This window comes from Varanus komodoensis, unplaced genomic scaffold (genome assembly GCF_004798865.1).
Source record: "Varanus komodoensis strain SLA01 unplaced genomic scaffold, ASM479886v1 scaffold33, whole genome shotgun sequence".
Taxonomy (NCBI): Eukaryota; Metazoa; Chordata; class Lepidosauria; order Squamata; family Varanidae; genus Varanus; species Varanus komodoensis.
In genome coordinates this window covers 11,649,782-11,662,765 of record NW_025335817.1, presented here as the reverse complement: position 1 = coordinate 11,662,765, position 12,984 = coordinate 11,649,782, and the positions used below count along the sequence as shown (strand labels likewise).

General features: G+C 45.3%; 1 protein-coding gene across 3 annotated transcripts in view; it reads right to left on the bottom strand.

Annotated features, from left to right (window-relative positions):
- NTRK3 (neurotrophic receptor tyrosine kinase 3) overlaps positions 1-12,984 on the bottom strand; it is a 516,845-nt gene that overhangs the window by 350,869 nt on the left and 152,992 nt on the right. For all 3 annotated transcript variants that reach the window (XM_044438931.1, XM_044438932.1, XM_044438933.1), the window contains exon 4: positions 5,825-5,893. In XM_044438931.1, coding sequence (XP_044294866.1) covers positions 5,825-5,893 — 69 coding nt within the window. The remainder of the gene's footprint in view (positions 1-5,824; positions 5,894-12,984) is intronic.

The following is a 12,984-nucleotide window of genomic DNA, read 5'->3' as shown; positions in this document are numbered from 1 at the left end:
CGTTTTCAGAAACTGGGGAGACAGTTACCACAATTTTGGTGTAGCTTCACTTGTGCTAGAAAGCTATACATGGCATGGAGATGGCTCTCCCTCTGCAAAAGTATCCCTCATACCTGGTGATGCACCCAAATACTTTGGAAAACACCATCCTTGACACCTGCCTTGCAGGTGTACATAAACATAATTACGTACATTTAAAAAAGTGCTCCAGTGATGAGCTCCTTCCAGCCACCATCTTGGATGTGCCCCAGTGTCCCAGAAGTTGAATCATTCCAAAACACAAGGGGAGACAAAGATGGTCATTGCTGTCTTATGCTTCATCTTTTGGATCCTACAATGCTGCAGAATTATGCTGCTTTCTTGTCAGTGAAGGGAAAACCAAGATTGTGTCTGAAAACCATTCAGTGTTGGAGCAGCATGTTTAAAAAACAGTTACTCCTTTTTCAAATAAGGAGTAATTTAGGGGTCTGAGCAGATGAAAGAAAACACCAAAGGCAGACTGCTTTGACTTTAGAACCAGCCCTAATCACAAAATAATAAAATCAGTGTAAGCTAATGAAATTGATTAGTGATAGAAGATTAGCAGATGATTATCACCTTCCATTATATAGAAACATAGAAACACAGCGAATCAGAAGGGGTCTCCATCTAGTCTGACCCCTGGCTCTAGCCAGCTTCACTCACGACATGCCCACCATGTGCATGTCCAGCCTATCCTTGAACACCCTTACCGATGGGGCCTCAACTACCTCCTGTGGAAGCCCATTCCATACCCTTGGGGTCCTAACTGTCAGGAATCCTTCCTGGCATCCAAATTGAGCCTTGGTTCCCTGACTTTTGCTCCATAGGAGGGTATCCTGCCCTCCTTTGCAGGGGAGAACAGGTCTCTACCCGCCTCCATGTGGCACCCCCTCACATACTATGTTGCCAACAAATCCCTTCGGGGTCTCCTCTTCTCCAGGCTGAAAAGACCCAGTTCCCTCAGTCTCGCCTCATACAGCATCCCCTGCAATCCGGCCACCATCCTTGTGGCCCTTCAGTGCACTGACTCTAACCTGGCCATATCCTTCCTGTAATGTGGAGCCCAGAAATGAACACAATACTCCAGCTGTGGGCTCACCAGAGTCATATAGAGTGGTAGTAATACCTCCCTTGATCAAGAAGCCACACTCCTGGCTATGCAACTAAGGGTGGCGTTCGCCCTCTTGACCATCGCATCACACTGCTGACTCATGTTTAGCCTGCAGTCAACCAGCACCCCAAGGTCCCTTTCACACGTGCTGCTCTCCAGCCACTTGTCCCCTAACCTGTACTTATGACACCCATTCCTATGCCCCAAGTGCAAGACCTTGCACTTATCCACATTAAATGCCAACCTGTTGTCACCTGCCCACTTCCATAGTCTGTCCAGGGAGGAGAAGGGGGCATTTTTCTTCCTCTCCCATAGCACTCAAAGCTAGGGTCATCCCATGAAGCTGATTGGTGGGAGGTTTAGGACAGCTCAAAGGAAGTCCTTCTTCACACAGTGTATTGATAAATTGTGGAATTCATGAAAAGTGGTGGTGACGGCTGCCAATCTGGAAGGTTTTTAAAGGGGATCAGACAGATTCATGAGGGAGGAGGATATCAGTGGCTATTAGCCTTGCTGGCTATGTGCTTCCTCCTTTACCAGTGGCCACATGCCTGCATACGGCAGTTGCTGAGGAGCTTGGGCAGGAGGATGTCTTGTACCCTCCTGCTTGAGGGATCCTGTGGGCAGCTGGTTTGCCACTGTGTGTATGGACTGCTGGACTAGATGGACCTTGGGTCTCATCCAGCAGGGCTCTCCTTGTGTTCTTATGTGAGAGGTCTTTGTGCTGTGCATGGTTGCTTTCTGAAAGCCACGGTCACCACATCTGAGGAAACAAGGTTAGTGTACCATCAGCTGCATGGCGCAAACTGCTATGCCCACGTGCAGAGAGTTGCTTCTCCTGTTGCTGCTCCCTTCCAGCATCTGCTGCCTGATGTGATTGCTTTACTCTCCCTAATGATACAACCAGCTCTTCTTTTGAGGGAAGCAGCTCTCTGAGAAGACAGGAAAGGATCTTCACCCACCTCTGTCATCCTAGGTGATTTTGATGAGGATTGCAGGGATTGGGCTGGAGGGCCTCTGCTCCTGACCAGTGTGTCCCACCATGGAGCCACAGGCCCTCCTCCATATGGGTCTTCCCTACATCTAACCTTGGGTGGTAGAGAAATCTAATGCCACAAACCACTTGCTTGCTTTAAACCACTATCTAAATCCAGGGCATGAAAACATCTGAGCTTCCACGAGCACAAGTGCTGAATTCCAAATCCAGCACTTCAGCCAGACCTTTCCCCTGACTATGGGGGTTGCATTATTTCTCCAATATTACCATCTATCTTTTTTTTCCACATAACATGATGGGGGATCTGTGTGTGTGCTGCAGTTACAGTGGTGATAACACACTGGCTCCCACTTAAGGAGCTGGTTTTTAGTCTTCCCTGAGTCAGTTCTCATTTATTGATCACAAGTGAGGATGAATGGAATATTCCCATGATCCTCTGGGATGAATCCTACATAACATATATGCTTTTATTTCCAACACACACGTATTTCAAAGACTCAACAAAACAGGTCACCAGGGCAGCACTCCATTGATTTCATGTCCGCTTATTCTTCTCATGCAGCGTTGAAATGCTTTATCTATAATTCAAGAGGCTGCCGACCTGCTAAGCCTCAGGGGAGACGTGAGCCTCTCTCACATGCAGCAGCAGGGTAAGTACTTCAGTTTCTGTGCGGAAGAGAAGTCAACAAGTCTCTACTTTTTCTGGTGTGCAGTTCATGACAATGCACAAGCATGGGAGTTTAGTATCTCAAACACCAAAGTTCCAGGTAATGCCTCTCCACTGTTTGGTGACAGCACATTTGAAAGTGCCAGTAACATAACTGCGAGAGAGATGTGCACCCCAGTGGAAGACTCTTCTCACTGTGCCCAATATCTAGGCACCCCTGGGATGTGGCGGAAATGGCTGCTAGGCATGCTGCATATGCTACCTAATGCAAATCAATATATCTTCCCACAATACTTGCAGCACAAATAAAATAAATATTACTTTTATAAAGTGGTTGAATTTGTGGGAGACATGCAAAAATGGGCCCAGCTTTTTTGATGGTAGACATTTAATGAACTGCCAAAAGACTTATTTCTTGTACTTGTAATGTTTCTACACTGGTAAGTATTGAAACATCTCTAATTGGGTTATATTAATACATAAATATTAAAATCACATTTAAAGTGCAACTCATGTATTGCTAATTTTATTGATTTGTATAACCTACTGGGATGACCAAACATTAATTGAATTCAGAAGCCAACACAAAAATACCTGCCTGCCCACCCATGCACAATGCCCACACAAATATGAATAAGTTTCAAGCCTCCCGTAATTGCTACCATAGGTTTGTATTTTTAAAAACAGTTACACGTTACAAATAAATGTCATCAGCTTAATGTGCAGTAACTTGTACATTAATTTGTAGTATTTGTTGGTTAACACCCAACAGGGATTCTGTGCAAGCACAATTTGTTTTGGCACCTTTTCCAAAGGGCCAAATCTGTTCTCAGGAAGCACAAATCCTTCAACATAATGAAGGTTTCATTTGCAAAGTTCCCACATCCCTAAGAACAAGGATGCTGCAGTAAACCACTAGGTTTGCTCTCCAGTTGAGATAGCATTTTTCTACTGATACGGGCAAGTATCATGATCCCTCCTTGTGTCAGATTCTATCCAATTTAATTTCTTCCAGAAGAAGAAAATCTGCTGCTGGCTGGATGTGGTAGCTAGTGCACAAGCAGCTCAGACATATCATTGCGAAGTGCTGCAGCTCTGAAGCATGTGCTTTCTACCCAGCAAATACAGAGAAACCCCATCAATGCCAAGGTGAAATTAACTTGCAGTGCTAAAGCACACTGTAAGTGTCACCTCTGAAGCAAAGGGCATCTGTGGAACAACCACTGAGACTGCGTGAGAGTTTGATTTGCCCACTGCTGCACTCTCCATAGGGACAAGAAAATCCACATTATTTTTTCAAGAAATGGTGCTTCCAGTGGAGAGGGGAGAAGGGCATGAGTGGGTGGATGTGGATGTACACATGCAGAGAAGTTGCCTGGGAAGTTAAGGGCATTCCAAATGCTTGGTGCAGTTTCAGTAGCTGTCCAACACCATGAGCTGGGCAGAAGGCAGAAACCTGGGAGCTTGTTCCACACATCCCAATTAAACCCCACAGATATGGGCCATATGCTCACAGACACTTGCATTGCATTCAGTCAGGCATACAGTGACCTGCTGAGATTGTCTTTCCACTATTTGTTTGCACAGCTCTCTAGGGAAAAACTAGAGGAAAAACTCCGGTGCTTCTACTTGTCCAGGAATTCTTGCAGGGAGCTATCCGAGGAGTGGGCTACATGCTGTCTGCAGGCCATAGAGTGCAACCGTTGCTGCCAGCAGTGACCCTCATCCCCCCTCACCCCACTTCCATTGTGAAACATGAAAAATAACATCTGAAGTGGCCGTTTTGAGAGCCCCTTTCTCTTTGGACATGCTGTTGCTGTTCCAGGAACGTTGCAGCACTGTAAGAAGGTACAGACTTCAGGGAGGGATTGGCCCCGAAATCCACCACACTTTCCCAATCCGTCATCTATCCTAACATGTTGGTCATGCAAACAGATACTAGATTTTGTCAATGCAGGGCTTGAACACATTTTCTCTTTTATCAAACTATTTCCAGTATGGCCCTATTAAGAATCCTTCCTACTATTCCTATTCTTTCTTAAGCATTGCATTTATATCCCAATTTTCTTCCTTTTGCAAGGAACCCAAGGTGGCTCACAAGACGCTCCTCTTCACCATTCTGTCCTCACAACAACTCTGTGAGATAAGGTAGGATGAGGGTCCTTGACTGGCCTGGAGTCACCTATGGCTAAGTGGGTGACTGGAATGCAGATCTGCTGAGTTGCAGTCCAGCATCCTTAACCACAACATCATACTGGACATCAACGCTGGTTGGCCGTCCATGCAATGAACTGTCAGTGGAAGCAGGAATCCCCATGACAATCTTCCTCCTTTTCCAGGTTGCCATGCAATATTTACCCCGTAGCCAAGATCAACCACCATGCATCTTCCATCCGCCAACCTTTGCACATTCATCATTGGCTGTTGCTGCCGTTGGTGCTGAAGTGCAAAATGTTCTCTCACAGAACATGGGCAAGAATTAAGTTGTGCACATGTAAGGAATCTGATGGGAATGAAAATTCAGTGGATATTCATGAGTCACTCGCCTGGTTTCCAGCTTGTTGGTGGCATTGCTGAGAGGGAGTGTGGAGGGGAACATGAACAAATAATGCTATTTGCACAAACGGTGTCAGAATTATACAATTTTAAGCTCCCCATTTGCACAAATACTGCAAATTGCACACTTTGTGCACATTTACTAAGCATTTTTTTTAAAAATGCACAAACCACGGCCCTTCTTGCAGAGAGAATACCATGGAAACCTCCCCTTTAAACTCAGGCTGCATCCTCTTGTGAGACTGATGAGATTGGAAAGGGGCAGAAGTCCCCATGCTCAGATGTGCCAGGCTTCCCATTGTCAGCCCATCCTTAGTTTTAACTACACTTTCCAGAAGAGGAGGGAGTGCCATTTTCAACACCAGCCAGTTCCATAGAATGTCTATGCGTTGATGCTATCAGCTGCATTACCAATAATGCACGATACCCCACAGAAGTGAAACAGAACAACCCTGTTAAACTTAAAACTTACAGTTCAATAAGTCTCAGAGTCTTGAAGAGCAGCCAGGATAGAGTTGTCAGCCGGTTACTAGAGAGGTTTCTGTGGGGATGGAAAGAGAAAAACATTTAGAAACATAGAAACAGAGCGAGTCAGAAGGGGCCTCCCAGGCCACTTAGTCTGACCCCCGGCTCCAGCCGGCTCCGCTCACAAGATGCCTATCATGTGCATGTCTAGTCTATCCTTGGACACCCTCACTGATGGGGCTTCAACCACCTCTCGTGGAAGCCCATTCCATATCCTAGGGGGTCCTAATTGTCAGGAACAGTGGCATCCAAATTGAACCTTGGTTCCTTGAGTTTGGCTCCATTGGAGTAAGTCCTGCCCTCCTCTGCAGGGGAGAACAGGTCTCTACCAACCTCCGTGTGACACCCCCTCACATACCTATATGTCACCAACAAATCATCTCAGGGTCTCCTCCAGGCTGAAAAGACCCAGTTCCTTCAGTCTCGCTTCATACGGCTTTCCCTGCAATCCGACCACCATCCTTGTGGCCCTATGCTGCATACTTTACCCTTCCAAGTAAATTATGAAGGTGAGAACACAGGTATTCTGCAATTTGCACACTTACTATGATGCGATGCAGCTCCTGACTAAAATTTTTGTACATCACTGCCTACCCGTGGTGAAGGGACTTGTGCAGTGCAATGAAGCTATGAGCTGTGCTGTGCATGGGCACCCAAGATGGACAGGTCATAGCAGAGAGCGCTGACCAAAGGTAATCCAATGGAGAAGGAAATGGCAACCCACTCCATTATCTTTGCCCTGAAAACCCCATGGACAGTTCTAAAGGGCAAAGATATATGACGCTGGAAGATGAGCCCCTCAAGTCAGAAGGTGTCCAATGTGTCACTGGGGAAGAGCAGAGGGCTAGTAGGGCCAGAAAGAATGAACTATGGACGAAGGTTCACAACATTGTACAAGAGGTAGCAACTAAAACCAACCCAAAGCAACTAAAACCATCCCAAAGAAAAAGAAATTCCTGAAAGCAAAATGGCTGTCTGAGGAAGCTTTACAAATAGCTGAGGAAAGAAGGGAAACAAAAGGCAAGGGAGAAAGATACACCCAATTGAATGCAGAATTCCAGAGAATAGCTAGAAGAGATAAGAAGGCTTTCTTAGATGAACAGTGCAAAGACATAGAAGAAAACAATAAAATAGGAAAGAATAGAGATCTCTTCAAGAAAATTGGAGATATGAGGGGAAGTTTTCATGCAAAGATGGGCATAATAAAGGACCAAAATGGCAGGGACCTAAAAGAGTATATAAACATGAAAGTATATAAACATTGTCAGGAAATAACCTGATTCCATTAATGAACAGACAGTGGAACAGAAGGTGCCTGATGATCCACAAAGCCCACACTGAATGGACTAAATGAACCCACCCTCTTCTTTGTAGGAATGGAGCCTAAACAACCATGACTTGTTACTCAGTCTTTTAAATCAAGAAGGGATGAGGCCACATGGATGCACACGTACATGCACATGCATGCTTGCACACGCATGCACGCACCATGCATGCTGGTTGGGTGTTTGCAAGGAAAGCCTCATGAGAGTACAGAAGGGTTTTTTTTTAAAAACAGAAGAGTTTTCTTCTCTCTTTTAAAGGGGGATCTAAATTTGCCTTCTGTATCTTTGAGTTATTCATGCTGAAAGAGGCTGCTGCCATGGCAACAGAACACAACCTCCACAAAGTCTCGGAGACTCTGGCTGGGAAGGACAAAAAAGATCTGTTCTCTCCAGGAAGCATTTACAAACTGGCATCTGACACCCCATCCCTTCACAAGTTCTCTAAGCTGTTTAGGGAGCTAAGAGAAAGAGAAAGAGAATACTATTGGCATTGGTATTGGTATGGAGTACAAAAAGAAGGTAAATACAAGAAATATGTCCTTGTCTAAGAAGCAGGCTCCAATGCATATGCAGAAGAGCTGAACCTCAGGCAAACCCTGCCCATCTGAGTAGGGCAAATCCAGCCCTCTCAAGTTTCCACGAGAGCTATACCTCATTCCCTTGGTCCCACCTCTCCCCCAAAAGGAGGCAAGGTGGTGCAGCAGCTTAATGATGCTGGACGTGTCAACCAGAAATGGCCAACACTCCAGGAGTTCGGGCCCAGCACTGCATGATAGAACAACAGCCCACCATTTGCCTCTAGCTCCTGCCCACCCAGCAGTTCAGAAGCACAAACACAGGTAAGACTGCAAGTAGATGAAGGGGCACCACACCGGTGGGAAAAGCTAGCTGTGTTTGTGGGGAGAGCAGGTGCTAGCACTGGATCTGCTTGGACATGAGGTGAGGTGTGATTGACGGAAGAAGCCCGGATGAACTGACAACCCGAACACCAGCTGGTCTGCATGTGTGTGGAGTTAGTTCGCCCCCTGCAGTGTGCACTGGATAAGCATGCAAGTGTGAACAGAAGGAGACCAAACATCTACTCTGTATTAGCACTGCAGACTCCTGGCTAATAGTTCCATCGCCAAATACTAAATAAATAACCTCTTCCCCCTCACCTCCTCATCATTTGGTGCTTTTCAAGCTTTTGCTTGTTTTTCTTCCCCCCATCATTCTACAAGGACAAAATGCCTCTGTGAAAGCTTAGCTATTGCGACTAAGAGGTTTAAGCTAAAAGGGGCTAGAATGGCGGCCCATCAGTTTTGCAACAGCCCCACTCCCTGTGCTACACACACCTGGAATGGAACTCCCAAGAACTATTCCAAAATTAATCTAGCCCTTGAGCTCCAAAGATTCAACCCTGTTGGTGCAAAAGGATGGAACATCAGAAGGCTTCTTAGGAGTGAAGGCAGACGCTTGGTCCCAAGCCAGAATATTTGCCCATTCAAACTTCTCACACTGGCAATAGCTCTCCATCTTTTCAGCTTGGGAACCTCTTTGTCACTTCTTATCTTTGAGGGATGAAACAATCAGCGAAACCTTCACTCATTGAAGTTCTCCTGCTTCCTTCTTTGATGCTTGTTTAGTCTTGTTTTTGTATCAAAGTGTAAGTTTTGCTTTTTTACTCCTTTTCATACATAAATTTGTGGCTATTTCAAACATCTTCCCAAATGTGCACATTATGTGCATTTATGAAATCAGCACATTCTGTGAATTTTGTGAATTTCTGTGAATTTCTACAAAAGTACACATTTTTCCATATGTCCACCCACACGTTTTTCAAATTAACTGTTTTTGTTGTGGATTGCCCCCCCCCCCCACACACACACACACAGAGGGAGGGAGGGAGGGAGATCATATTGTAGCTTAAACATGTGTTTTTCAGCCATAGTTCACATACTGATCTTGGTTCCAGGAGGTCAAACTGAGTCCATTCTGGTCAAAACTGAACTGAATAATTTTTTCCTTATGTTTTTCATTTAAAAGGCAGGAATTGAACCAGGATCCTCCAGTATGAAAAGCATCCATTCTATGTCTGAATTACACTGGTCCACAATTTTTGGGAAATTATTGACCTCTGAGATAAAATTTGCTAATTCTTACATATTTTGATTAGATGAATTAGAAAACAGGTGATAAAGGTGCTGGTTGGCAAACGTTTTCAAGGTATTTCACAATAAAGCTTTATACACAGGTGAGTATATTTGCCTACAAGGGAGGGAGGTGTCTGATGATCATGATGCCTCGTAACATCTCGACAAGGTATGGTAGAACAATGGAAATGGTAGCACAAGGAAGTGTATAAACTTATCTTCACTTTGAGACTAAAGATCATTACCTAACTATAATTTATTGTTCTTTCATTGCAAGGTACATTTGTCTTGGTCAGATCTACATATCATACAGTTACATCTGGAGGTTTGTGAAAGTGTCATCACCTAACATTTCAAGGAACAGTTGTGTGATATTTTCCCTCAGAAGCCAAGATGCCTCGAAACTGTGTAAACAATGCCGATAACTTCTGCTACATTTGCAGCAAGGTTACATTTGCATCTCAAAAGTGCAGTATGTGGATGCCCACACAAGCATTAATTGCAGGTCAGAATTAAGCAAAGAAAAAATAGACTGGCATCTGGGGAGACATGCCAGGGAAGTCCAATACATCTCTAACCTCAAACTGGATTCCTTGTACCCCTTAGCAAACCCACTTCTGCTGTGCTGCAGGGCCCTTTGGACTGTGACCAAAGATGGGACTGCCATTTTCTAGTACCCTGGATCCACATGGCTTGAGGAACCAGAAAGGGTCTCTCTGGCTCTGTACAGCTCCTACCCCAAATACAACTCCTCAGGCTACAGAACTGGTCTTTTTGAGTTACAGCAGGAGACTCCTGATGCATTCCACTTGGCAAAGTTCATGCTTAACCAGATGTCTGCCTCTGGCTCTTTGGTTCTCACCAGCCCAGGACCTGGCCACCAGCCTGTCTTTGGACTGCATCTTCTGCCATTGACCAGACTTTCCATAATGTGTGGCTTCCCACAAAGCTAAAGGCCAGGCCTGACATTTTATCTCAACCAAGGATTTTCATTCTGTCATATCAGGGGGTCTTGACATTGCCATCATCCATTTAAAACTCCACTGTGTTTTCCCACCACTATGTCTACTCCTGACAGTGGGGGTATGTTATTGCCCCTCAAATAAACCTGAGACACTGGATAATGCCCTGACAGACCAGATTCAACAGATATCTCAGGGGAGGGACATGGCAATTATGGGAGATTTTAATTCCCCAGATATTAGTTGGGAGACTCACTCGGTGGCAACAGCCAGGTCATGTCGCTTCCTAGATGCTACAGAGGGAAGGTTTTTCATGCAGAGGGTTCAGGAGGTGATGAGAGGGGGAAATATCCTTGAATTGGTCTTGACCAACAGGGAGGAGCTGATAGATGGGGTGTAGATTAGAGGAGCTCTGGATGCAGTGGTCACTCCATCCTTTGCTTTGAGATCAGGGAAATGTGGATGCATGGCAGGTCAAGTACTAGGAGCTGGGACTTCACAAGGACCAATTTTGGTCAATTGAAGGCCAGATTGGGGAAAGTCTCCTGAGAGAGAGTACTGGAAGGCAAGGGAGTTCAAGAGGGGTGGATTGAACTCAAAAGGGAGGTCTTGGAGGTGCAACCCTTGATGACTTCACTAGTAAGTAAGGTGAGGAGGCGAGGGAGAGCACTGCCATGAATGTGAAAAGATGTGGTAATAGGGATTAGATGCAAGAGGAACCTCTGTAGGAAATGGGCACTGGAGCAAATAGACAAAAGGCTATACCAGGAGAAGGAGGCCCATTGCAGAAGGAGTCTTTACAAGGCTAAGGCTGATTACGAGCTGAGACTCGCAAAGAATATCAGGAGCAGCAAGAAGGGCTTCTATCAACATGTAAATAGCAAGAGGAAGGGGAGACAGGTGGTAGAACTGCTTAATAAGGAAGAAGGGGATTTGGTGACTGATGTGATGGAACAGGCACAGAAGCTAAATGATTATTTTGCCTCTGTATTCTCCCCTATGCAGGACTGGGGAGCTCTAAATGTGGGGAGGTGGCTGGGGCCAATCTCTGGATTTAGGAACACAGATTAGAGTCACCCCCCTAGATGTGGAAGAGCTTCTCAGGGCACTGGATGTTACAAAGGTGACAGGCCCTGATGGGTTACACTCCAGAGTACTTCGAGAGTTGGCAGGGGTCCTCTCGCACCCGGGAGGCTCCTTCTGATTTGCTCAGTTTCTACGTTTCTGCCTTATTTTGCTCTCTCTTGCACACAGTCACACACACACACCATTATGGAAGGAGGGAAGTGAAAATATCTATGCAATACCTTTTGACTAGTTGGGGGTGGGGACATCTATGCAGAAGAACACTTAGAACCCACAAGCACCTTGAGGGAGGGTGGAGTGTTTTTTATTCAGGGGATTCTTTTTGGCTGAGTTGTTTTATGTTATTCTTTAAAGTGCCATGTGCAATGATGATACGTAAGAGTAATGGTGATTTGCAATTATCGTTCATACAAATTTCATCTATCTTCTGAGAGATGAGCCCTGCCTAAGTGGGCAGAAATGGTCAAAGAGGCATTTTATTGCTACAGGGAGGGGAGAAAAACATGAGTGCAAATTTTCTGCACTGCCTCCTAAGCAGGGGAAGAATGTGGCACGGGAGGGACATAACAGATGAGAGGAAGACAAAAGAGGAGCAACTCTGAGTCAGAAGAAAAAAGGAATACTCATCTTGCTGAAAGAGTCCTTTTACAAAGGTCATGCTTTGCTACATTAAGCAGAAATGTCAAGAGAAAAATTGGATTCCATGAGAGGAAAGGATGGAAAAAACATGCAGACTCAGAGACCCTGAGCTTTCCACGCAAATGCTGAATCAAAAAATAGCAGGAGCTTGTTATGAAAATTTAGGCCAAAGCAGAATGGAAGGTAGGAAAGAGGTTCTTCTCACAAACTAAATGGAGAAATCTCTGCTGTTCATCCCTTGCCTAGTCTCCCATTGGGAGACTCCCAGAGCAAGTAACCATTGACCAAACATTCCTCACTGATTTGCAATTGGCAGGATAGTCCATTCCAGAAACATGGTGATATCTGGAAGGGGTGAGGATGGGTGTTCCATTTTGATCTTCGGGGATCACTCTGAGCTGCTTCTACTGAGGTTGCCAAGTGGGATGTTCAGGGTTTGCAACAAAGAAATCAGAAACCTGTCGAACCCTGATGTCCTAGTCTAGCCTACCTCAAACTGGTACCCTGCAAATGTTTTACACTACAACTTACATCATCCTATGCCACCAAACAGATGCTGGGCATTGTAATCCATCACCCAGGTTAGCATCAGGCTAAGGAAGACTGTCCTAGATATCTGAAAATTGAATTGCTTATATAGAGAGTAATTCAACAAATATCACATTATTGCATACTACATTTCTTCTTGCAAGGAACCCAAAGCAGCTTCGAAGGTTCTCCTGCTCTTCATTGTATCCTAACAACAAGCGCTGTATCACGTAGGATAGTCTGAGAGGCAGTGATGGCCCCAAGTCACCCAGAGCCTTCATGGATCGGCACTCTTAACTCACTGGCTAGGCATGCTCCATCAAAGACATCCAGCAAATGCAAGCACGTGCATTCTTTCCCACCAATTTCACAATGTCTCCAGGCAAAATGTTGGAATCTACCTGAAGCAGCGCCAAGAAGGATCTGTGTCCTACC